Below are 25,410 nucleotides of genomic sequence, written 5' to 3'. Positions count from 1 at the left end.
TATCACTGGAGATTATCGTTATCACTACTGCATCTGAGTCCTATTTGGACGTAGGGACATAGCCTTCTCTACCTTCAAACCTCAACCCACGTTATGAGTTGCGCAAACATCGTCAACAAAATTATTATTAATTTTTTTAGAGTAAAGGAGGAGTGATTATTTTCTTTTGAGTTTTGGGACCATAGATCCAGCTGCTTGCACTGTCCACTCATGTGTTACCTAGGGAGACAGGATCTGATTTGTTAGTGTGTGCATCACATTTGCATACTGCAATAGTTTTGGGGGAGTAGGACTGCGTCAAGCAGCTCAGAGACTAGTTTGTGGTGGGCAATGTGTGTTCCTGAACTCGTCAGGAAGTTCCTGTATTTTTTGTTCCAAAATCATGCACTACCTCAAAGGCATATATACATCTGTGTAGATAGTTACTGACTGTCCCTCAGCATGTCTCCATGCCTCTATGAGGGCATACAGTTCAGCTGATTGTGCTGAAAGGTTTGAGGGGAGACTTCCTGACAGACTGTCTCATGTGCGCTCACTACTCCATAGCCCACTCAATTTGTATCTGTCTCTGGGTCATGTGATGCAGACCCATCCACAAAAAGGATCAGATCTGGGTTTTCCAATGGAACATCCTTCAGGTTGACTCTAGGGGAGCAGAGTTCGTTAGTCAGTACAACACAGGCATGTGGGTCTCCGTCTCCCTCTGTTGGAAGGAGAGTAGCAGGGTTAAGGACAGTATATCGTTTTATAGTGACATTTGGCATGTCTAGTAGTATAGAGTTATGGTGCAGCCACCATTGGGTGGACAGGTGTGAGGTTTTCTGTTCAAGTAGGACTAACAACACCTCATGTGGAACCAAGAGGTTCAATTCTGAGTAACCTACCAGGTCTCTGGATGCCACCACAGCTTTCTCAGCTGCTGCTACTGCACATACACATGGGGGAAACTCTGCAGCAACTCGATCCAACTTACCTGAGAATGAGCTGTCCAACCTGTCTCATATGCCATCTCTCTGAGTGGTGCTTCTAGAATGGTATAGTTTAGAATGAAAGTTCTGCGATACGAACACATACCTAGGAAAGAAAGAACATGTTTCTTCGTCAGGGGCTTGGGAATCTTCTGGATTGCAGATACTCTGTCAGCTGAGAGTTTCTTTCCCTTTGCAGAAATGTCATGACCCAAGAAATCTCACTTCTTGTTGTACATACTGTAATTTGGAGAGACTGACTTTGTGGCCTTCTTTGGCAAGATGCCGCAACAATTTAATGGTGTCAGTTACACACTGTGCCCTGGAGAAAGTGGTAGAGGCTAAGCTGTCCTTTAGCATTTGGCTGTATATCTTTAGTGACTCTCAATACCCTTAACACAAGCGAGTGAAAGTGTAAGGACGTCTGTCAAATATGAATGCAAACCAAAACTCACTGTCTTTATTAAGAGGTATACTGAAAAAACTCATTAGCTAAATCTACGACTGAAAACCATTCGCTATTTGCTGGAACCTGGCTTAATGTAGTGTAAGAATTTGGCACTTCTGGAGCTCTCTGTTTGACTGCTGCATTAACCGCTCGCAAATCCTGTACAAATCTCCATTCATCAGGTTGTATGTTTTTTTTTTTTTTTTTGCTTCTCACACTGGAAATATTGGAGTACGTACTGACTAATCAGGACAGGAAACAATGACCCCTGCTTTTAGTAGTGAATTAAATACTGGCCTAATTCCCTCAGTAGCTTCTGATTTAGGGTATTGAGATTGTCTGGGCCTAAAGTCAGATTTTGGCATGATCACGACTGGTGGTGCACTTCTAATCAGGCTTACATCATGTTTCCCTTGGGCCCACAGCCCGAGAGGCACCTTCTTCAAATTTGGGTATATGTCTAGGGGTGTGGGGCTTGTCCCAAAGTTCAGAAACATTCCCTTGTCATGACAAATAACATCCCGGTTAACCTTGCACATTTCCTGAAAGAATTTTTATAAACTCCCAGTGTCAGGCTGTACCATATGTTGGAGGTGGGTTTCTGTTCCTTCTGTAATTTTCCCACTCTTACATAATCTGACCCATGGTCCCATGCCTTTCCACTGTTTGTTCTTTATTTTGGCTAATGAGACGTGAGGCGCTGATCCTGGGACAAAAAATACACGCAACTGCGTGTCACTGAATTTGACTGAACATGCACAAAATTTGTCACATCAATATAGGTACAGCTCTTCGCTTTCTGGGATATCCATAAACCATTCTTTCTCAGAATTAAAGTCTCTTCCTTCATGCACTTGCGCTGTGCAATGAAGGGCAGAGGACAGCATAAAATCAACATAGTTGTCCTTCATCTTATCATGTGCCAGCGTCAACAAACGAACACAGGCTCTAGGCTTGTTATGCATGGACCATTGATAAACACAGAGCTCTGTTTCTTTAACAAATAGAGTTCCCAAAGATGAGTCATCAGTTATTGTTACTCCCTGAGGTAAGGACATCAAATTTAAGTGTAAAACACACATTAAGTCTATGCCCAGTAGATTGACTGGACATGAAGACAAAATTAGGAATTGGTGAGTTACTCTTTTCCCATTTTCACATTCACAAACTAGCGGTTCAGAGAAATGTTCTAATACTGAATGTCCTGCCCATGGAGCACAGTGACCGTGAACTCATTTTTGGGGATTCTTTTAATTCGCAGTGTTTTATTACTGAATATATTGCTCCTGAATCTACCAAAAATGTGACACTTTGTCCATTAACTACAAGAGATATACATGGTAACTGTGTAAAAGGAGAGGCATTATACTTTAAAAGGTTAAGGGTCATGACTGGTTCAGACTTTTGTGAAATGTCAGTCTGACTAATGTTGGATGTGTGTGTGCATATATTCCTGTTCTTTGTGAACTAATTGATAGTTTGGGTGTCACCTCTTCTGTTCCCAGGTGCCTCACCCTTCCTTCAATTCCGCCCATCAGTTCGCTTCTGCTCTGGACAGTCTCTTGCAAAATGTCCAACTTTTCCGCAGATAAAACATGTAAAGTTGTATCTATGGGGGTTGCCACCTGGCCTTCCTCATCCAAGTCCTTTTGGTTTTCCTCTACTCTCCATCTTTCTTTCCTTTGCCTCTCATAGGAGCTTCTCTACGTGGATTGCATACCTTTCCGTTTGTGAGGCTTCCGGTGTCCCAGGTGATACATTGTTGTTTGAATATAGCGCAATTTCTGGTTTCATGGTGTTCATAAAGCTGTTTCTGAGATATGCCTCCCATGCTCTGACGGCCATTTGCCAGAGCGTCGGGTTTCTCCAAGTCTGAGTTTGCGTCGTGGATCTCAGTGAGCCTGCACAGGTACTGTGATACAGGGTCTAAGTCTTGTTGTTTACAATTTGCTATTTTTGTCATGTCCATTCACATAGGAAAGGTGTTTGTCAGCCTCTGCTGGAGCGCTGTGGTTTGTGCTCTGTACCTTGCGTTGACTCCATCATCCCACTGTGGGTTGATCTTTCTCTGGGAATTCACGTGAAACCTTGATCAAGTCCGTGCCAAGTTTCGCCGTGAGCAGTCGTTGTAGTGCATGAGTGGTGGGTCTGAATTCTCTGCAGAATATCTGAAGTTCATACCCAAATTTTCGTCCTTCTACTTCGCGGAGCGCCGGCAGATGCGCCATGCTGCTCCTGATGTCTTCCAATGTCCAGGGTCTGTGAACTAGCATAGGGCCTCCCTTCTCTAGCCACTTCTAGCATTGGGACATTTACCACAGCATGCACGGTCCCTCCTCTGTCCGATTTTGTTGGTCTGAAGCCCTCAGACAGCAATGTTGTTGGTCCCTTCACTTGGGATATCGTATGTAATGCCACCGGTGAAGTTAGGATGGCTGGCACATAGTTTGGTGGGGGTTGGTGGCTCAGTTCTGACAGGTTCAGATAGAGTGGTGTAGGCTGGGCCGCTTCATCATGAGGAGGTGCCTCTGAATCTGCAGGTTCCTCCCTCCTTACTGGCTGTGGGCGCTGCGGTGGGGTGGACTCCAGGTCGGGATCGGCTTTCTGCAATTTAGCACACTGAGAAACAGATGAGGGCCCTGCCTGACATTTTTTCTCTCTTTTATGTGCCTCGCTCTGCCATTCAGCAAATGCTTTCCAGTCAGCCAAAAACTGTGCTTATTAATTTTTTTTTTTACTTTTACGAATATCTCTCTTCTTTGCTTCCAAATTAAATTTCTGTTGTTCTAACTGTCTAAGACAAAACTACCTTTTTCTAGGAAAGCACATTCTTTAACCTATACATTGGTTCAAAGATCCTTCCCCATAATTCACACACATAAACGTGATATTAGGACCAACATATGAACACCCTGTACATAACATAGCATGTGTCACAGGATGTGCTTTGCTACATGTTTTACCCATATATATATATATATATATATATATATATATATATATATATATATATATATATATATATATATATATAAATATAATTTTTACAGTTTCTGTAACTTTCAAAGTTTTAATCAATTTATCATGCTATGAAAATCAAGTGAATATGCATTTTCGGGCACAGACAGAAAAGGTTCTAGTGTGTGCCAAATCTCTAGACATTCAATTAATCATATAACCTATAGGTTCAATAGAGCAAACCTTATGAATGTAAGAGTTTACCTGTGAGGTCGAGTCCACATACAGCAATTTGGTAGGTCTTACAGTTTTCTCTTCCAGTCTTTTTTTTTAAATTTTTTTTTTTTAACATTTTTAAAATTATTATTATTTTTATCTCAGTAAAATTTACTTGTGCGTTAAATTTGCCAAATCTATCATGTACCGCTGGTATGATGGAATCAGTCAATGGGGGATGCCACTTGTTAATAACCAGCCACAAAAATACTGCGCCTCTTGCGCTTCTTAAAAAGTACTCTCTTTACTTATTTATTGTTCGAACCGGACTCTTTCAGTTAGCAAATATTTTATCGTTATTATCTCTCTCTCTGTATATATGTTAGTTTTGAAGCTGTGATCTAAGAAGCACCAATATCTCTGCAGTCGCAGAGGCGAAGTTCCTGGAACTTATAAGAAATCACTCCATGTAATACTTCTCTCAGTGTAATACATGCATTTCTTATATCATTGACTCCCTTCCATACAGACAGCAATACACTATGACTTCATAAAATTCTAATTCTAATTCCTTGATGATTCCTACCAGTCAGTGGTAAGGCTGCATCGGTCTTTTGCTCTGCACAATAAAAGGGCAAACTGCCTGCGTGTCAACACGGATATCAGGATGAAACTTTTTATGAGTGTCCTCCGATTCACTTGTTGTCCAGATAAGCTGAAAAGACTCGCGCAGCCCAGCCAGGAGACGCCAAATTGTCGTGGAAATTAGACAACACTCGCAGACTCGTCCTCTTAAGGTAAAAAGGTTTATTACAGAAAGATGGTTAATACATTTTGCATGATAAAAGTAAAAAAAATGCGCTTAATTCTAGCCCGAACAGGCCTAAAAGTTTAATACATTTGATTAAAAATTACATCTTCAGCAAGCAAGTTCGCTCTCAACGTACACCTAATGGAGTCGATTCAAAGAGCCGACTCACTTGCGAACGATACATAACTAATCCAAACGTACTGTATCCCTTGCAACAAATACACACGCACCCAAAGCTCACTCATTCAGTCTCTCATAGTGTTCGTGCAGGACTATGCAGAAATGGCTGTCGGAGAGAGTGTGCCTGTACGAGCAAGGTAAAGTTCTTTATTTGCATGTTAATGTGTTATTTTATTGGAAACAGCATGACAGCAATACGACAAGCTGTTATTGTGTTTAGCAGATGGAGCTAGCTCGCTAGGCTAACTGCCGTGGTCGTAAACAAGTGAATGTTTGCCGTTGCTAGGCCGTTACAGAGGGAGGTTACCGGGAGCTGTGTCCTGATTCAGCTAGGTGAATTAGCTAGCATTAGCTAGCTGAATTGTTAGTTACCTACGTTTGCAAAACCGCAATGCATGCACTTCTGTTAGCTAGCTGAAGCAGTGCATAGATTGTCCGATATTTATCATCGCTCCAGAGATGACGACAACCGCAGTGAGTAAAGGATTATCGTTCATAAAATGTTACACACGAGCTAAAGGCTGCTCTAGCTAGCTCACCAGGTCCATATAAGCTTTTAAGGTTCCTAAATACGCTTATTTGTTAGCATAGGCAGCCTTTGGTTACCAAATATGACCAGTTCCAGAGAATTTGTGCTAAACAAATTAGATTAATTCTAGATAACGTGGCCATCTATTATATTTTGTTTAAGCTTGAATGATTGTCGACAGTACTGTTGTGCATATTTACATTCTCTTATAAGGTGTTTGTCATGTTCGTTAGCTAATATTGTAGATGTTGTGTCTCTTGTGGCTGTCTCAAAGTTGGATTTTCTTATAGTAGACTAGCATTTTTAATTTGAATTATTTTACATGCATGGCTGTAGTACAAATATCAACAGTATTGTTTATTGTTTGATAAGGAGTCGATTAGTAGTTGATCAGAGCATTGTACACTCCCTTTTCCATAATCTTACCACCATTACACCATCTCCACTAGCCTGGACTGTTGACACAAGGCAGATTGGGTCTATGGATTCATGCTGGTGGCACGAAATTCTGACCCTGCCATCTGTGTGCCTCAGCAGAAATCGAGATTCATCACCAGGCTACGTTTTTCCAGTATTCTACTTTCCAGTTTTGGTGAGCCTGTGCCTACTATAGCTTCAGCTTTCTGTTGTTGGCTGACAGGAGTGTATCTCAATGTGGGCTTCTGCTGTTGTAGCGCATCCACCTCAAGGTTCGATGTGTGGTGATATCACCACAATTGTACAGAGTGGTTATCTGAGTTACCGTAGCCTTTGTCACCTCGAGCCAGTCTGGCATTCTCTGGTTCGAGGTGAACCAGAGAATTCAGTGAACCAGAGAATTTCTCATCAACAAGGGTCTTCTGTCTGCAGAACTGCCTTAGACAGTCTAAAAGAAGAGTTGGAAACCTCGTGACACTCAAGAATGGAGCAAAGAGGGTGCAAGTATAAAGGCAAACCAAGAACCGAGCCTTGAAGCACCCCACAAGTGATGGGGACTATGGTCAACAGTTGAACGCTCTAATTTTCCACCAAAAAACCCCCCGCTATTTTTAAAATTTGACAAAAAACAGTCTCGTGTAGCATCATGGATGCTGACCTCATTTTTTGAGCATTTAGGAGGATATGGTGATCAATGGTGTCACAATCAGTGCTTAAGTCCAACAGTACAAGGATGCCACACTTTACAGAATCTGTAGCTATTAAAAGATCATTAGAGACAAGTTTAAAAACTTTATAGACTGTTGTGCATGAAAATCTCAGGAGATCAGCAGTTATAAAAAAATGCTCAATCCAGCCCACCTAGCACCAACAATCATGCCATGGTCAAAATCACTGAGATCACAAATTTTCCGCATTCTGATGGCGGATGTGAACATTATCCAAAGCTGTTGGCCCGTATCTGCATGATTTTATGTATTGCGCTGCTGCTACATGATTGGCTGATTTAAATAATTGCATGAATGAGTAGGTGTTCATCATAATAATAATAATAATAATAATAATAATAAAGCCATTCACATATTTGTTGATCCCACTACACAGATCTTTCCCCAAGGCAATAAGGGTAATTTTGTATTCCACCAATCCCTGAGTATTGCTGAACAGTGCATTTATGCTTTCAGGTCATCCTCCAAATAGGCCATGCATGCAGTGGAAATGGCATAAAAAGGAACACTGAGGAGTGTGTATACATATAGATTTTCAGTAGGAGGGATTTGGCAACACTTTTTTAAAGTACAAGGTTGTTTGTGTGTAGTCAACTGCTTTTCAGGCTACTTGCAGAACTTGGTTGAAGGTACATTATTTGTTAAGACAACAGCATTCAAGCATTTTCTCTTCTTATCGCAGGTTTTGACGCTGGCAATGTCATCACTGTGAAGTAATACTACAAGATAATAAATCGATGCCAGCAAGGTGCAAGTAGGCACAATCATGTCCAGAAGCAAGAGCTCAGAGTCCGTAAAAGTTGTGGTGCGGTGTCGCCCCATGAATGAAAAAGAGCGTGCTTCAAACTTTGAGAGAGTGGTCTCTATGGATGTAAAGCTTGGCCAGATTGTAGTACGTAATCCGAGAAGTGGGTTCACTCATGAACACCCCAAAGTTTTCACTTTTGACTCGGTCTACGACTGGAACTCGAAGCAGGTTGACCTCTATGATGAGACATTCAGGCCATTGGTGGACTCAGTATTGCTGGGCTTCAATGGCACCATCTTTGCTTATGGACAGACAGGTACAGGGAAGACGTACACAATGGAAGGGGTACGCAATGACCCAGAAAAAAGAGGAGTCATTCCCAACTCCTTTGAGCACATTTTCACACACATCTCAAGATCACAGAACCAGCAGTATCTGGTCAGGGCATCTTACCTGGAGATCTACCAAGAAGAGATCAGGGACCTATTAGCCAAGGACCAGTCTCGTCGCCTGGAGCTGAAAGAGAGACCTGACACGGGTGTTTATGTCAAAGACCTTTCTTCATTTGTCACTAAAAGTGTCAGGGAGATTGAGCATGTTATGAATGTTGGGAACCAGAACCGTTCAGTTGGCTCAACCAACATGAATGAGCATAGTTCCCGTTCCCATGCCATATTCGTTATCACTATTGAGTGCAGTGAGTTGGGTCCAGATGGGGAGAACCACATCCGTGTTGGGAAACTCAATTTGGTTGACCTGGCAGGAAGTGAAAGGCAGACAAAAACAGGTGCACAAGGAGAACGACTAAAAGAGGCCACCAAAATCAACCTCTCCCTGTCTGCTTTGGGTAATGTCATTTCTGCATTAGTGGATGGAAAAAGTACTCACATTCCATACCGAGATTCCAAGCTCACACGTCTGCTTCAGGATTCGCTGGGAGGTAACGCCCGAACTGTCATGGTGGCCAACATTGGACCAGCCTCCTACAATGTAGAGGAGACTCTTACTACGCTACGATACTCAAACCGTGCCAAAAACATCAAGAACAAACCCCGCATCAACGAGGACCCCAAGGATGCCCTTCTTCGAGAATTTCAGGAGGAAATCGCTCGTCTGAAGGAGCAGTTAGAGAAACGATCAGGGAAAAAGAAAAAGAAAGGGCGGAAGAGGAGGGTTGGGGAGGCAGGAGAGCAACTGGATGATGATGTGGAAGTTGAAGATGAGGAGGAGGAGGAGGAGGAAGGGGCAGATGGGGATAAGAACATAGCTGATTATTGGCGGGAGCAGCAGGAAAACCTGGAGAAGGAGAAGAAAGCCATCATGGAGGACCACAGCCTGGTGGCAGAGGAGAAACAGCGACTGCTCATGGAGAAGGAGAAGAAGATGAATGATTTACATCGGGAAAAGGAGGCGTCTGAGATGTTGGCAGCCAAAGTCAAGGTAACTTGAAAGAGCTAGCCATGTCTCTAATATTACTTCATAATTTGACAGAAACATGAGGCAATAAAGAACCTCGCCTTTTAGACTTTATCATTTTCTCTGATGACCCTTTTCACTCTTACCATAAGGCTATGGAGAGCAAGCTATTGGTTGGAGGGAAGAACATTGTTGACCACACTAATGAGCAGCAGAGAATTCTGGATCAGAAAAGGCAGGAAATTGCCGAACAGGTAAAGCTAACATATGACAGTAGTAATCCTTCTTGTGTGTGTATATATAGTGTGAGCAATATTTGTTTACTGTAAAAAGTGCTTTCTTCTCAATCTCTTTTGGTTACAGTAGAAGTAAACTTCTATAATAAATGTTATTTTTGTTTTACAAGAAAAGCAATGTTTTTCTTGCAGTTCTGCATTCAAGAATGAATCAGTGAACAGTTGATAACTTCAACAAATTAGACTTCTTGTGAAAACTATAATGAATTTCCTGGTTACACAATTGTACTTTTTTGAAGATGTAGTTATAGAACAGAGTTATTTATAATCGCACTATCTGGTGTCACCCATGTGAGGATGGGTTCCCTTTTGAGTCTGGTTCCTCTCAAGTTTTCTTCCTCATATCGTCTCAGGGGTTTTTTCCTTGCCATTGTCGCCTCTGACTTGCTCGTTAGGGATAAATTGATACATTTAAAATTTATATGCTGAATTTATAGATTTCTGTAAAGCTGCTTTGTCACTATGTCCATTGTTAAAAGTGCTATACAAATAAAATTGAATTGAATGTTCAAATAGATTTTTAAATGAGTTGAATGTGCATCATGAATTTGGCTAAACAGTTGATGCTGATTGAATGCATATTGGATTATTCCATTGTATCCCCATTCTTTTACTTTTTGCTTATATACTTGTTTGTGTGTGTGAGAGTAGAAAAGGCGTGAACGGGAGATGCAGCAAGAGGTGGAGTGTCGTGATGAAGAGACTCTTGAGCTGAAGGAGACATACAGCTCATTGCAACAGGAAGTTGATATAAAGACCAAGAAATTGAAAAAGGTACAGCAAGTAATGAATTTGTGTTTAAAAAAAAAATAAAAAATGTATTAGCAGCTCCACTAGTCAATAACTATGTCCAGCCTAATGTGCATGCTAATAAGGTTAATGCTACACGCAGCTGACCAGATACATTGCTTGGGTGGTTACAGAGTCTCAGCACAGCAGGGACACTTACACCAGGCACGGACAGGCCATCGGGACTGATTTGGCCTGCTGCCTTGCTGGTTTTTTTTTTTTTTTTTTTTTTTTTGTTGATTGATTTAATTGATTGATTAAGTGATTAGTATTTTATATTATTGGGTGTCTGATGTACTCAAGTGATCCTTTCCAAATTCAGCATTTGATGAATCGATAAGAAACCATGAATCTGTTAGTCTTGGCTTGAAACGCTACCATTCACGTCAGCGTCAGCAAACAGTTTTGAACAGAGTCATCACTGCACAGAGCAAGGATTGAGAGTAAGCCCGGTGTATCATTTTGAAACTGGAGGAATCATTATAAGTTGCATTTTCATTTGAATTTGGAGAAACCACTTGAAGCATTCGTTGTGTTTTCACAACAAAAACTCTTTCAATTGCTTTTGTTTGATTTGTTCATTGCAAACAGCTGACAGACTGTAAATTTTGACAATAAATCTGATTTGCAATGGGGGTTGAATAAATAACTGTGTAGGTCTGTTAGAAGCTGTGCTCCTTTGCATAGTTGCTTCAGACTAAATGTTCTTAACTGTTACTATTGAATATCAGATTAGACAAGATCAAGTATGTGAGTACACGTTTTTAGGTTTGCAACTCTTCCATTTTTTTTTTTTTCTAGGGCCAGCTCTCCCTAGAAATTCTCCCGCTTCCTCTTTCATGTTGCTCCATGAGTACACCTGATGATAAATTTATTATTGCCTGTAAGCATGCGTATAGTTCTTGTATTGATCTCCACACTTTGTCTCGCTCAGCTCTTTGCCAAGCTACAAGCAGTGAAGGCAGAGATCCATGATGTCCAGGAGGAGCATATTAAAGAGAGACAGGAGCTGGAGCAGACACAGAACGAATTGACCAGAGAACTCAAACTAAAGTATGAACGCTTTCACATCTCTTTTCTGTGTCTCCTTTTCTGTAGCAATTTTAACAGTTGCTCCTGAGCAATGTGTCATTTCCCCCACAATCTCCTCCCTTGTTTGTCTTTCCGCCCCTTTTTGCTTTTGTCTTGTTTTTACTTGTTAGCAGGGCAAACAGCTCTGAATCATATAAGCTTCCTCTGTTATGGTGTTGTTGAATGTGTGTGCATGTCCTGATACAAAAAAGAGGTGGGTATTGCATAGAAAACACTGAGACATTCTCTGGAATTATTATAACTTTTTGGTAACGCAGTCTGGCTGACAGTAGTAACGCAGTATTTTGTTGCATCCAATTGCGGGCAGTTTAAATCAGGCCTGAAAATTTCAGTTTATTAACAGCAAGGTCTGTTCCACTTACAGGAGGCTCATGTTTAACTTTGACCTCTGGTTTGTTCTTACCAGGCATTTGATCATCGAGAACTTCATTCCATTGGAGGAGAAGAATAAGATCATTTCGAGGGCCACCTTTGATGAGGAGGATGACATTTGGAAAATGAAACCCATTACCCGTGTTCAAGAGTATGTAAACGTGTGTATGCATACTGGCACAGCTGTATTAGGACAAGTCTTTATATGATAACCAATGTGTACAGTAAATTGTAATCTTCCTGAGAGTTGTTTGTACACTCTCTCAATTTTAATTCAATTTAAGATAGCTTTATTAGCATGTATGCAGGAGTACAGTTTGAGAATAGCAAATCTATATGTAATAACATTACTAATATTAGCTATATTTATAGAATTGAAAAAGCAATAATAGCATTATTGTGATGCCAAGAACAGTTAGAATTCTAATTGTCTCTTGTCTCTTTCTGTGTCTTTTCATTGCTCAGTGATCAGCAAATGATGACAAGACCAGTGTCTGCAGTGGGATTCAGGAGGCCGCTGAGTCAACATGCACGCATGGCCATGATGATGCGCCCTGATCCCCGATATAGGGTGCGTCTACACCAGGATGCACATAGCGTTGGCATTGGGGATGTAACGATCGGATGACTTGGATAAAATGAATCAATTTAAAAGGCAACAATTGAAATGAATCGAGGCAAAAAAAAAAAAAATTATTAGAACTAATTAAAAGTTGATTATTACAGATTATAATGGATGATTTATTGATTATCAAAAAAAGAACAAATGGTGTATGGAAAAAAAATAAAAAATTTTTAAACTGTTGTGTAAATGGGCTAATTTGCCCATAACTCTGATACAAAATGGTCTACTCTGCATCATCATTATTCACAAACTAATGGTAGGCCTCACCACAGAGTCTGAGCAAAGTTGGCCATGTATTGATCGGCAGCTACTAAACTGTATCGTATTGTAGCAGGTTCATTGTTATCATCCTCCAGTAGCTGGAGGAAGCATTATGTTTTTGGGTTGTCCATCTGTCTGTCCGAGATTCTCGTTAGCACGATATCCCAAGAACGAGTAGTTAAATGTTTATAGTATTTATATGGAATTATCATTGTAATCCGCAGATAAATTGATTAAATTTTTAGAATGAGTCGAAACAGGGTCAAGGTCACAACAAGGTCAAATGTCTGAGCTTTTCTTCAATAGCTTGCTTCTTGTTTGAAGTACATTTAAGGGTATTTGAGGCATACAAGTTAGTAACAAGAAAAACTAGACTTTGGTCGACGGAGTCATACCCATTTAATTGTTTTTAGAGTTTTGTATGTTTTCAATCAGGAATAAATAAGAAACTTGTTCTATAACTTTGCACTTACTGCACCACCCTATCTCTCAGGCTGAGAATATCCTGATGCTGGAGCTTGACTTGCCCACACGCACCACTAAAGAGTACGAGGAACCTATGATTGCGCCAAAGGTGGCTGCAGCTTTAGAAGACGCACTGAGAGAGGAAGATGACATTCAAGTGGATGCTTCAGCTTTGGGCCATGGATTCAACAAGAAACCAAAAACAAGGTGAGAACTCCTCCCATTCGCTGTTGATTCTTTCATCCTTCTTTCTCAATTTGTCTGAAATGCCTTTGTAGTCCTGTCTGAAACAGTGAATATATCATCATGGACATCATGATGCTGCCTATTCTCATTGTGCTGATTCAGATCAAGCAGTTCAACAGTTGGAACATCTACTGAATGCCACTAGAGGGTGTCAATAGGCATTTTTGTTTCATTTTCAATGGCTGTTATGTTGTACATCATATACAGTGCACTCCACTAATATTCGCACCCTTGGTAAATATGAGCAAAGAAGGCTGTGAAAAATTCTTTGTTGTTTAAGCTTTGTTAATAAATTCACAAAAATACACTGCTGTCATGGATAACCAAGAAGGGGGGCTCTGGGGGCTTGAGCCCCTGCCCTTTTTCTGAATTATTTAAACTGACCCTCTCAACATTAATTAATAAACAATTATATTTTGTAAAAAGCATTTGAATTAAAATTAACACGAGAGCATGCACAAAACAGCAAATTAATCACAAGAAAGCCAGAGACTTGTCCTATTTATTTGTCTGACTTGAGTCTGCAGTCAGATAGTCTTGTTGTCATGACGCAATCGTGATGCATCTCGCTTCAACAGGCAGACAGGTATGCTGAGACCATTAGCTCTTCTGCTAACCTTTAGCAGCATTTTATATGTTTATCGCCGGTAGTTTTTTCAAATTGATTGAGAGGGAATGTGTTGGTAAGTACTAGCTGCTCAAGTTTTACATATACAGACATGCAAATAACTGTTATATTATATGTAAGTTACCGTAACTTTCGGACGATTGAGCGCACCTGAATATAAGCCGCACCCACTAACTTTAAAAAGGAAAAAAAATTTTGTACATATATCCTGCACTTGTCTGTAAGCCGCAGGTTTCCACGTTGTAACATGAGATATTTACACATTGTAAAATTGTAAATGTCCATGTTGTAACATCAGATATTTACACAGAAAGATTTTTAAAACTTTTAATTAAATACCTACCGTAAATGCTTTTTTCCAAACAGTGCCTGGAACACGGCTGGTTAAAAAAAAAAAAAATACAGTTGCCTACCAGGAAAAGTCATTGATTGCTATCTTCATCTTCCTCCTGCACACTAAAACCACTAAAGTCGTCTTCTTCAGTGTCGGAATTGAACAGCCTCAGAATTACCGGAACTTCGTCACACACTTCCTCAGTCTCTCTTTCGTTGTCGCTCTCAATGTCACTTTCGTCTTGAGGCAAATTTGCCCTTGAGCTTGTGCTGTCCCCTTCATCATGCAGCAGTCCAGCCTTTCGAAACCCGTTGGTGATAGTAGATTTTTTGACACTGCTCTATGCTGTTAGGATCCACTGGCAGACTTGAGCAAAAGTTGCTCTTCGCATGCTATTTCCTTCTTCAACAGCCAGATCGATCGCCTTTAACTTGAAAGCTGCATCATATGCATTTCTTTGTGTGTTTTCCATGATGAGGGTGTGTGCATGAAGCGCAAAATGACTGATCTGAAGAATTTAGTGTGAGTGCATTTGACTTAATTCGAACAGTTTCATTGGTCCACTGTGACCTGTTCGGTAATTTCATTGGTCCGATGTGATGAGGCTAAATGTTTTGGCGGTATGAAGCTCGTTAACCCGTAAAAATCCATAAATTAGCCGCATCATTGTTTAAGCCGCAGTGTTCAAAGCGTGTGAAAAAAGTAGCGGCTTATAGTCTGGTAATTACGGTATGTAGTCAGTAAAGGCACAATGTCTTAAAGAAATTAAAGAAAAACTGAAGGTGGCATCAAAAGGGACAGCTTCATTATCGACATGGGTGAAAAAAGGTGAGCTAATATGAGACAGATAGCTGCTAAAAAGGCATCATATATTTACAAAGAGAGGCTTTCTGTGATAGTTGGCATTACCGGTGTTCTGTTCGGCCATACACCAATTACCCTTTTTACCCTCTCCGCTGCCATTTTGTTTTGTTCTATGAACGTAAAAATAAAATACCATTTAGGTTATATTAGTAGAGTCATTCACATATGCAGTATTGTGACCACACACCTTTACAATTTACAATATCTATCAGGGTGATAATTATATGTAGTTAAATTAAAGTTAGTAAAGTAGTCAAATTAGCTCGTTGGTGATGTAGCCTTTTTTGTTTATATATATATATATTTTTTATATTAACATTTGAGCCCCTGCCCCTAGAAACTCTCTGCATATCCCTGATAACAAACAATTGCAAATAAAACACAACAATTATTGGCACCCTTTTAGTCAATACTTTGTGCTACCTCCCTTTGCCTAGATAAAAGCTCCGTCTCTTTCTCAGCCTTCCTTGAGCAAGGCCTTTAACTCTCTCAGCTTCAAGGGGTGCCGTATCGTCTGACCCCAACTTCCTAACAAGCTGGGATATGCAAAGGGGACTGGGATGGCCATAGCAGGACCTTGATTTTGTGGTCAGTAAACCATTTTTTTTTTCTGTCTTTTAATTTATTTATTCATTTTCATGTGATTCATTTACTAATTTGCTTCTCTTTAAATCCAGGTTTAGACTGTGATATTACAAAGGTCTTTCCAGATTACTACTTGCTACACTGTCTGAGATAACCCCAGTAAAATTGCCTGAATTCTGTAATATATAATTTGTTCACCATGTTAGGTTTAAATCCTCTAAAAACAGATTCGCAATTAAATAACATTACATCCTTCAAAGCATTGGCATGTTCTGCTTACTCTCACAATCCTCCAAACACCCACACCCCCAAAGTCTCCATAAACAAATGAGACAGCAGTGTATCCTACAAAAACCGAACGTTGTCCACAATGTGAAAACAAGTCTGAGAGTAAGCTGAACTAACCAACAAAATTACCAAGTCTGATAAACAGTCTGCACACAATAATAAATATAATGTCCTTACCTTTTAAAGACTTGTAACAAATAATATAACAGTGTAGCACGTAAAGCTGAGGAGATAACACTAATAAAATTAAATAAACAGAAACTCTAACCTGGTCAGAGCATCAAAACAAAGAAGCACATTAATACAGATGTAAATTTTAAGAGGAGTAAGTCCACAAAATCTAGGTGGAGTAATGCAACGACAATATCTTCAATAAAAATCCGAATTCTATAGAGCTGGAAGGCCGAGTGCAAAAAAAATAAATAATAGAAGATAGAAAATAGAAAAAGACTCTGCTGTGTAGGTGATGCAGTTCACCCCGATATCAAGAGTTTAACATAGTCTCCTGCCTCCTCCGCTGAAATAAAGTCCTTCTGAACACTGTTATATGCAATGCAAAGCCGAGCTGGGTGAAGTATTCCATAGCGAGCGCCCTCAATATCACGAAGTTGACGCCAAACCTCATTAAATGCGGCCTGGGCCCGGGCTGTCTTGGCTGTGTAGTCAGGGAAAATGGAGATGGTCAAATCCCTCACTTTTAATCAGCTGGATCTCTCTCACACGGCGTAACATTTCAACACAGTCACTGTGATAGTGGAATCTGCACACAATAGCTCGTGGTCGTTCACCAGGCTTGGGCTTCGGCTGAAGGGTCCGGTGGGACCGGTCCAAAACTGGCTCCTTCTTCAGACCAACTGCTGCTGTAGCAGCGTGTACATGTGTCAGCGCCCTCTGGAACTCCGACTATCCTAACATTATTGCGCCGTGACCTCGACTCCAAATCCTCACATTTATTCTCTAACTGAGTCACGGTCGCAGTGAGAGACTCGATAGTAGTCTTCATATGAACTATGTCATCGGTGCAACCGGAGAGCGCGTGCTCCATTTCCCCAACAGTACCTTTCAGTGTTGATATGGTAGCATCGGTAGCAACTTTTAGCACTAGCCAGCTGTGTTTTCATGGCCTGCAGGTCAAGCTTGATAGTAGACAGCGCACCCCCGAGAGCTTCTGGTGCTCCTTTTTAAAAATATCGGCGATGTCCTTCCTCAGCAAAGCCAGCAACTCAAGCCCGAGTGTGGCGAAGTCAGGGTCACCGCTCGGCGACGTGGATACAGGGGGAGAAGGAGGCTCGCTCCCCTTGCACACACTTGGCCTCAGTCATGCCTGAATGCTACCACGGGTTTTCGTGTTCTTTACAGACATTTTATCGTTCCACAAAGTTAAAATTGCAAACAAGGAAACAGAGTAGAATAAGTCAACATATATTGTATGACCGAAAAGCGCAAATTAATTACAATTTTAATCGAAATCAGCAGGACCTCCAACTTCGCGTCCTACTCCATCGAATTCCGAATCTCCAGTAAACCATTTTTGTGTTGATTTTGATATTTTGAATTCGATTTTTTGTATGTTTTGGATCATTGTCCTGCTGGAAGATCCAGCCACAGCCCATTTTAAGCTTTCTGGCAGAGGCAGTCTGATTTTCATTTAATATCTGCTCATATTTGATCGAGTCCATGATGCCATGTATCCTAACAAAATTCCCAGGCCCTCTGGCAGAAAAACAGCCCCAAAACATTAAAGAGCCACCACCATATTTAACCATGGACATGAGGTACTTTTCCATACGGCTTCCTCTCTCTGTGTGTGACAAAACTACCTCTGGTGTTTATTGGCAAAAAGCTCTGTTTTGGTTTCATCTGACCGTAGAACCCGATCCCATTGGATGTTCCAGTAGTGTCTGGCAAACTGAAGATGCTTGAGTTCTGTTTTTAGCTGAGAGTAGAGGCTTTTTTCTTGAAACCCTTCCATACAACTTGTGACTTCAGATTGCAGTTTTGGAGACTTTCTAACCTCAAGACGCAACTACCTTCTGCAATTCTCCAGCTATGATCCTTGGAGATTTTTTGGCCACTCGAACCATTGTCTTCATAGTGCGTTAAGACAATATACACACATGTCCAATTCCAGGTTGATTCAGAACATTTCCAGTTGACTGGAGCTTCTTAATTATTGCCCTGATCGTGGAACTGGGCATTTTCAATGCTTGTGCTATTTTCTTATAGCCACTTCCTATTTTGTGATGCTCAACAACCTTTTTCCACACATCACAGCTATATTACTTGGTCTTACCCATTGTTATAAATGACTAAGGAAATTTGGCCTATGTTACCTTATATTTATACCCCTGTGAAACAGGAAGTCATGGTTGAACAGTTTCCTGTTCCTAGTCACCCAGGTGTACAAAATGTATTTATATTTTTAAGAAATATCATTAGGAATATACTTCAAATATGTATGTATATATGTATATATATATATATATGTGTGTGTGTATATATATATATATATATGTGTGTGTGTATATATATATATATATATATATATGTGTATATATATGTATGTATGTATGTATGTGAATTCATAAGGGTGCCAATAATTGTTGCACACCTATATTTAAAAGATTTTTTTTTTTTTTTTTTATAAACCAGTTGTGTGCAATTGTTTGATATCCATGAGAGCAGAGTATGTGTGTGTGGTTTATAAATATAAATATATATTTATTTTTTTGTTTTATTTATTTATTTTTAAACAAAAGGTTGAACAATAAAGACAATTTTTCAGTCTTCTTTGCTCATATTTACCAAGGGTGCCAATATTATTTGAGTGCATTGTATACAGATCCAGAGAGCTGAAATTCTAATGAACGATGAACAGTAAACTGAATTTTGAACAATGTGTCCTGGTATTCAGAATCCACATAAAACACTGTGCTGTTGGACGATGGCACATGATGTACCGTGCAGTTATGGACAACAAGTGCAACAACCATTACAGAATAAGCAGTGGAGATTGTTCATACTAAATTGTTTACTCAAATCACTAATTGCTACCTATATTGGTTCGTTGTTCATAACAGATTTTATATAGTAAATTTAGACTGCATTATTATTAATATATGTGGACATATACACTCACTGAACACCTTTTATTAGGAACAGCTGTAATCTATAGTACCCATTCATGCAATTATCTAATCAGCCAATCATATGGCAGCAGTGTAATACATTAAATCCTGCAGATACAGAGAAACTGGACAGTTGAAGACTGGAAAAACACCAGGTGAATTTTTTTTTTCTTTCTTTTTCTTATCTTCAACTGTCTAGTTTGGGTGAGTCTGTGCACCTTATGGCCTCAGATTCTTGTTCATGGCTGGTAGGATTGGAACCTGTATTGGTATTGTGTTGTAACCCATCAAGGGTTGATGTATTGTGCATTCTGGGATGCTTCTCTGCTCTCCACGGTTGTAAGGACTGATTTATTTGAGTTACAATAGACTTCCCTGTCAGCTTGACCGGAATGGCCTTTATCCTCCTGATCTCTCTCCTCAAGAAGGTGTGTTAGGAGACCCTCGTTCTCAATTTCAGATATATTCAAACTAGTCCATTGGGCACCAACAACCATAACACTGTTAAAGTCCCAACGATCACATTAGTTCTTATTCTGATGTTTGATGTGAACATTAACTGAAGTTCTTGACCTGAATCTGCATGATTGGATAACTGCATAAATGAGCAGGTGTACAGGTGTTCATACATATGTATGCACAGTATCTCACAAAAGTGAGTACACCCCTCACATTTTTGTAAATATTTGATTATATCTTTTAATGTGACAACACTGAAGAAATGACACTTTGCTACAATGTAAAGTAGTGAGTGTAGAGCTTGTATAACAGTGTAAATTTGCTGTCCCCTCAAAATAACTCCACACACAGCCATTAATGTCTAAAGCACTGGCAATTAAAGTGAGTACACCCCTAAGTGAAAATGTCCAAATTGGGCCCAAAGTATCAATATTTTGTGTGGCCACCATTATTTTACAGCACTGCCTTAACCCTCTTGGTCATGGAGTTCACCAGAGCCTCACAGGTTGCCACTGGAGTCCTCTTCCATTCCTCCATGACGACATCACGGAGCTGATGAATGTTAGAGACCTTGTGCTCTTATACCTTCCATTTGAGGATGTCCCACAGATGCTCAATAGGGTTTAGGTCTGGAGACATGCTTGGCCAGTCCATCATCTTCACCGTCAGCTTCTTTAGCATGGCAGTGGTCGTCTTGGAGGTGTGTTTGGGGTCATTATCATGCTGGAATACATGCTGGGATCATGCTATGCTTCAGTATGTCACAGTACATGTTGGCATTCATGGTTCCCTCAATGAACTGTAGCTTCCCAGTGCCTGCAGCACTAATGCAACCCCTGACCATGACACTCCCACCACCATGCTTGACTTTAGGCAAGACACACTTGTCTTTGTACTCCTCACCTGGTTGCCGCCACACATGCTTGACACCATCTGAACCAAATAAGTTTATCTTGGTCTCATCAGACCACAGGACATGGTTCCAGTAATCCAAAATAAAAGGTATAAAAGTCACATGACACTGGGGAGGGAAAACGGCTAATTGGGCCCAATTTGGACATTTTCACTTAGGGGTGTGCTCACTTTTGTTGCCAGTGGTTTAGACATTAATGGCTGTGGGTTGAGTTATTTTGAGGGGACAGCAAATTGACACTGTTACACAAGCACACTCGCTACTTTACATTGTAGCAAAGTGTCATTTCTTCAGTGTTGTCACATGAAAAGATATAATCAAATATTTACAAAAATGTGAGGGATGTGCTCACTTTTGTGAGATACTGTGTGTGTGTGTGTGTGTGTGTGTGTGTGTGTGATGTATGTGCATGTTACATTTTTTATTTCACATAATGTATTTTAAACTTCTCTTTTTTTCTGCCCCTGATTCCTTCTTTCCCAGCCGTCCCAAAACAGGCAAGAATGTGAGCACCCCCACGTCAGCCCACAGCCCCTCCAGCTCAGGATCCACACTCTACCCCCAGTCTCGTGGCCTTGTGCCCAAATAACACTTCTAAATCCTTACTCCTACTCCAGATCATTTAGCCACCTAGACAGACTTTGTGTTTTTTGGCCATGGTCTGGAACTACAAGTTGAAGTTTGGTAATAATAAAATCCCCAGGTTCTAAAATGTATACTTAACATGTATACATTAATGTGAAGGCAGACCAAGAGACGACTTCCTCTCATCATTTAAAAAAACAAAACACCCTTCAGGGTTTTTTTTTTCTTTTTTCCCAGCAAACATAATTTGGACTATAAATGAGCAGGTTCTGCTGCTCACTGGTTTAATACACTTGAAAGTGCAATCACAAAAACATGTTACAAAACATGAGCTTTCCTGAAACAGGCAGACAGGTTTTGTGACATTTGTGTTTAGAGGTGTGTTGCTGTCTTATTTGGAACATAAAAACTGTTTTTAGTGTCTAGTCTTGCTGATAACCATAAGCAACATCCTTTTCCTGTTCTTATAGTGCTGTGGCACAGAGATTTGAACCACATTTGGCAAGAACGCCACTGTATGTACAGATGTTAGGTTGTATCTATCTAGGTATGTATTTTTATTTTAATTGTAGGTTTAACAAATTGAAAGGCTCATGAGGATTTCACTGGGTGGGAGCAAGCATTCCATCCATTTGCCTCCAAATATGCGCTGTAGTGTTATCTGCTGAGTGAGAGAGCAGCACCTGCATCCTTCCTCCAATTCCTTTTAGCACTAGGAACCAAGGATGTAAGGAGTGGAGGGTCAGGGAGTGGGTCTGGACTGATGTTTAGTTAGAGCTGTAATGCTGTTCTATTTGGGTCACCCAAGTTGGAAGGATTGGAGTGGGGAACTAAACAGGTCAACACACTGAATAATCAGGGTTCCAAGGTGCCTTACCTTCCCTTTTTACACAGTAAAAGAAGTCTTTTGGTCTTCCCTTTGGTCAGAGTGTCCTTTGGAATAAACCAATGCAATGAAGCAACAAAGGAGTGTAAGTTTAGACCATCACAGTTGTTTTGGAGTACCACTGTGCTTTTCCTTTCAGAGCATGTGTAGATGGAGAGTTTGTTACTTTATTTTGCCCTATAAAAGCCCCTGTTTATAGAACACTTAAAACAAAACTTATTTATCTGCTTTCTTCTCAGCAGCCACACAGTGTTAGTATAAATGTGATGCTGGGAGAATTTGTAAAAAATTTTGTTTTTGTAACACTAATAAACTGCAATATTCTCCTTACCCCTCCCTCTGCCTTACCAATAAGGGTGACGCCATTGCTTGCTGCTACTGTAGGGTTTAATTAAACCCATGTATACAGTGTGTGTGTGTGTGTATGTAGAAATGTCAGTACATAATTCTCAACTATACTGTTGAAATAAAATAGCAAAAAAAGATGAAGTGTCATATAGCAACATTTAAAATGATAACTTACAGTGCATCCGGAAAGTATTCACAGCGCTTCACAATTTCCACATTCTGTTATGTTACAGCCTTATTCCAAAATGGATTAAATTCATTATTTTCCTCAAAATTCTACAAACAGTACCCCATAATGATGACATAAAATAAGTTTGTTTGAAATCTTTGCAAACTTATTAAAAAAAAAAAAAAAAAATCACATGTACATAAGTATTCACAGCCTTTGCCATGACACTCAAAATTGAGCTCAGGTGCATCCTGTTTCCACTGATCATCCTTGAGATGTTTCTACAACTTGATTGGAGTCCACCGGTGGTAAATTCAGTTGATTGGACATGATTTGGAAAGGTACACACCTGTCTATATAAGATCCCACAGTTAACAATGCATGTCATAGCACAAACCAAGCCATGAAGTCCAAGGACTTGTCTGTAGACCTCAGAGACAGGATTGTATCGAGGCACAGATCTGGGGAAGGGTACAGAAACATTTCTGCAGCATTGAAGGTCACAATGAGCACAGTGGCCTCCATTATCCATAAATGGAAGAAGTTTGGAACCAGCAGGACTCTTCCTAGAGCTGGCCGCCCAGCCAAACTGAACAATCGGGGGAAGAAGGGCCTTAGTCGGATGTGACCAAAAACTGCATGGTCACTCCAGCATGTCTTCTGTGGAGAGAGGAGACCCTTCCAGAAGAACAACCATCTCTGCAGCACTACACCAATCAGGCCTGTATGGTAGAGTGGCCAGATAGAAGCCATTCCTCAGTAAAAGGCACATGAAAACCTGGAGTTTGCCAAAAGGCACCTGAAGGACTCTCAGACCAAGACAAAAATTGAACTCTTTGGCCTGATTGGCAAGCGACATGTCTGGAGCAAACCAGGCACCAGTCATCACCTGGACAATACCATTTTTCAATGGCAGGAACTGGGAGACTACTCAGGATCGAGGGAAAGATGAATGCAGCAATGTACAGAGAAATCCTTGATGAAAACCTGCTCCAGAGAGCTTTGGACCTCAGACTGGGTTGAAGGTTCATCTTCCAACAGGACAATGACCCTAAGCACACAGCCAAGATAACAAAGGAGTGGCTACAGGACAACTCTGTGAATGTCCTTGAGTGGCCCAGCCAGAGCCCCGATTGAACATCTCTGGAGAGATCTGAAAATGGCTGTGCACCGATGCTCCCCATCCAACCTGCTGGAGCTTGAGAGTTCCTGCAAAGGAGAATGGGGGGAAACTGCCCAAAATAGGTGTGCCAAGCTTGTAGCATAATACTCAAAAAGACTTGAGGCTGTAATTGGTGCCAAAGGTGCTTCAACAAAGTATGGAGCAAAGTCTGTGAATACTTATGTACATGTGCTTTTATTGTTTTTTTTATTTTTAATAAATTTGCAAAAATTTCAAACAAACTTCTTTCACGTTGTCATTATGGGGTATTGTTTATAGAATTTTGAGGAAAATAATGAATGTAATCCCTTTTGGAATAAGGGTGTAACATAACAAAATGTGGAAAAATTGAAGCGCTGTAAATACTTTCCGGATGCACTGTATCATACTGAACCTGTCTGTTTTATATTCAAGCAGCTATAGATGCCTTTTGTGTTTCTTTGGCATAGAATGTATTGTTTTGTTTGTTTGTTAGTTTTTTTTTTTTTCATTTGTATTATTTAATGTTGTGTACAAATATATTTTTGCATTAATGTTTTTTAAGAGAATATTTCATTTTGTCTTGTTCCTGGATTGTCTTCAGAATTAATTTCAAAACTTAATGCATCTTAACTTGTGGCAATGTTTAGCTTCTTCTCAATGCTGTGTTGTGTGTTACATTGATTAAAAAACAAACACAAAAAAATACAGGACAGCCATTTTGTTTAAACCATGTAGGAAAAAAACTTTTTCTTAAAAAAAAACAAAAATGAAAATGCACACCCTCTGTGTAATGCTTGTTTAATCCATTCAGTAATATAAACCAAAACCTAAACCAGATCCCAGCTTTGTCTTATTGCATTTTAGGCCATAAAACCAAAATAAATATTTTACATTAATGCACTGATTTTAACCATAAAGGAATGAGGAAAAACCTTTAGTGGTTTTTACCTGCTGGAATTTTGTTTTAATTAAAATGATAATCTCATTAATGCTGATATATTTATTGTTTACTGTATTATTCTCCAGTTGGCTGCCTAATACTTTGTATACTCTGAGTGGAGTTCAGTGGAGTTGCATGAACACTTAAAATTATACTTTAACTTTGCCATGTGTACCTTGTTTTAAAGGGGTATAAATAAATAAGCAAATATGTATATGTTTATATATGAATGTATGCTGATAGATTTCAGTAGTGACAATTCCTATGTGAGGTTAGGATATGGAGATATGTGTGTGAGTGTGTATGTCACAGTGAAACTGAAATTCTTTCTGCCCCCATATATATGTGTATATATTTTGTGTGTGTGTATATATATATATACATACACACACACGCACATATATATATATATATATATATATATATATATATATATATATATACAGTGAGGGAAAAAAGTATTTGATCCCCTGCTGATTTTGTACGTTTGCCCACTGACAAAGAAATGATCATTCTATAATTTTAATGGTAGTTGTATTTGAACAGTGAGAGACAGAATAACAACAAAAAAATC

At 39.9% G+C, this 25,410-nt stretch overlaps 1 protein-coding gene across 9 annotated transcripts; it reads left to right on the top strand.

Annotated features, from left to right (window-relative positions):
- Positions 1-5,211: 5,211 nt before the first annotated feature.
- On the top strand, positions 5,212-25,058 carry kif3b (kinesin family member 3B). 9 transcript variants are annotated; one of them, XR_008397985.1, is made up of 10 exons: positions 5,572-5,718; positions 7,938-9,443; positions 9,572-9,673; positions 10,367-10,489; positions 11,439-11,557; positions 12,003-12,119; positions 12,434-12,539; positions 13,348-13,526; positions 15,885-15,979; positions 16,069-16,459. XR_008397985.1 is itself a non-coding variant. In XM_017487541.3 (9 exons), the coding sequence occupies exons 2-9, from the start codon at positions 8,022-8,024 to the stop codon at positions 21,351-21,353; spliced, it is 2,274 nt and encodes a 757-aa protein (XP_017343030.1). In that variant the 5' UTR covers positions 5,212-5,387; positions 7,938-8,021; the 3' UTR covers positions 21,354-25,058. The 9 variants fall into 9 exon arrangements, 8 of the variants coding, with proteins under 8 accessions (XP_017343030.1, XP_053542147.1, XP_017343032.1 ...); XM_017487541.3 differs by lacking the exons at positions 5,572-5,718; positions 15,885-15,979; positions 16,069-16,459 and adding exons at positions 5,212-5,387; positions 21,248-25,058; XM_053686172.1 differs by having other exon boundaries at positions 15,885-16,459.
- The last annotated feature ends 352 nt before the right edge of the window (positions 25,059-25,410 follow it).

Source organism: Ictalurus punctatus, chromosome 15, assembly GCF_001660625.3.
Source record: "Ictalurus punctatus breed USDA103 chromosome 15, Coco_2.0, whole genome shotgun sequence".
Taxonomy (NCBI): domain Eukaryota; kingdom Metazoa; phylum Chordata; class Actinopteri; order Siluriformes; family Ictaluridae; genus Ictalurus; species Ictalurus punctatus.
The sequence above is the reverse complement of the archived record's forward strand: the minus strand, read 5'-3'. Positions and strand labels throughout refer to the sequence as shown.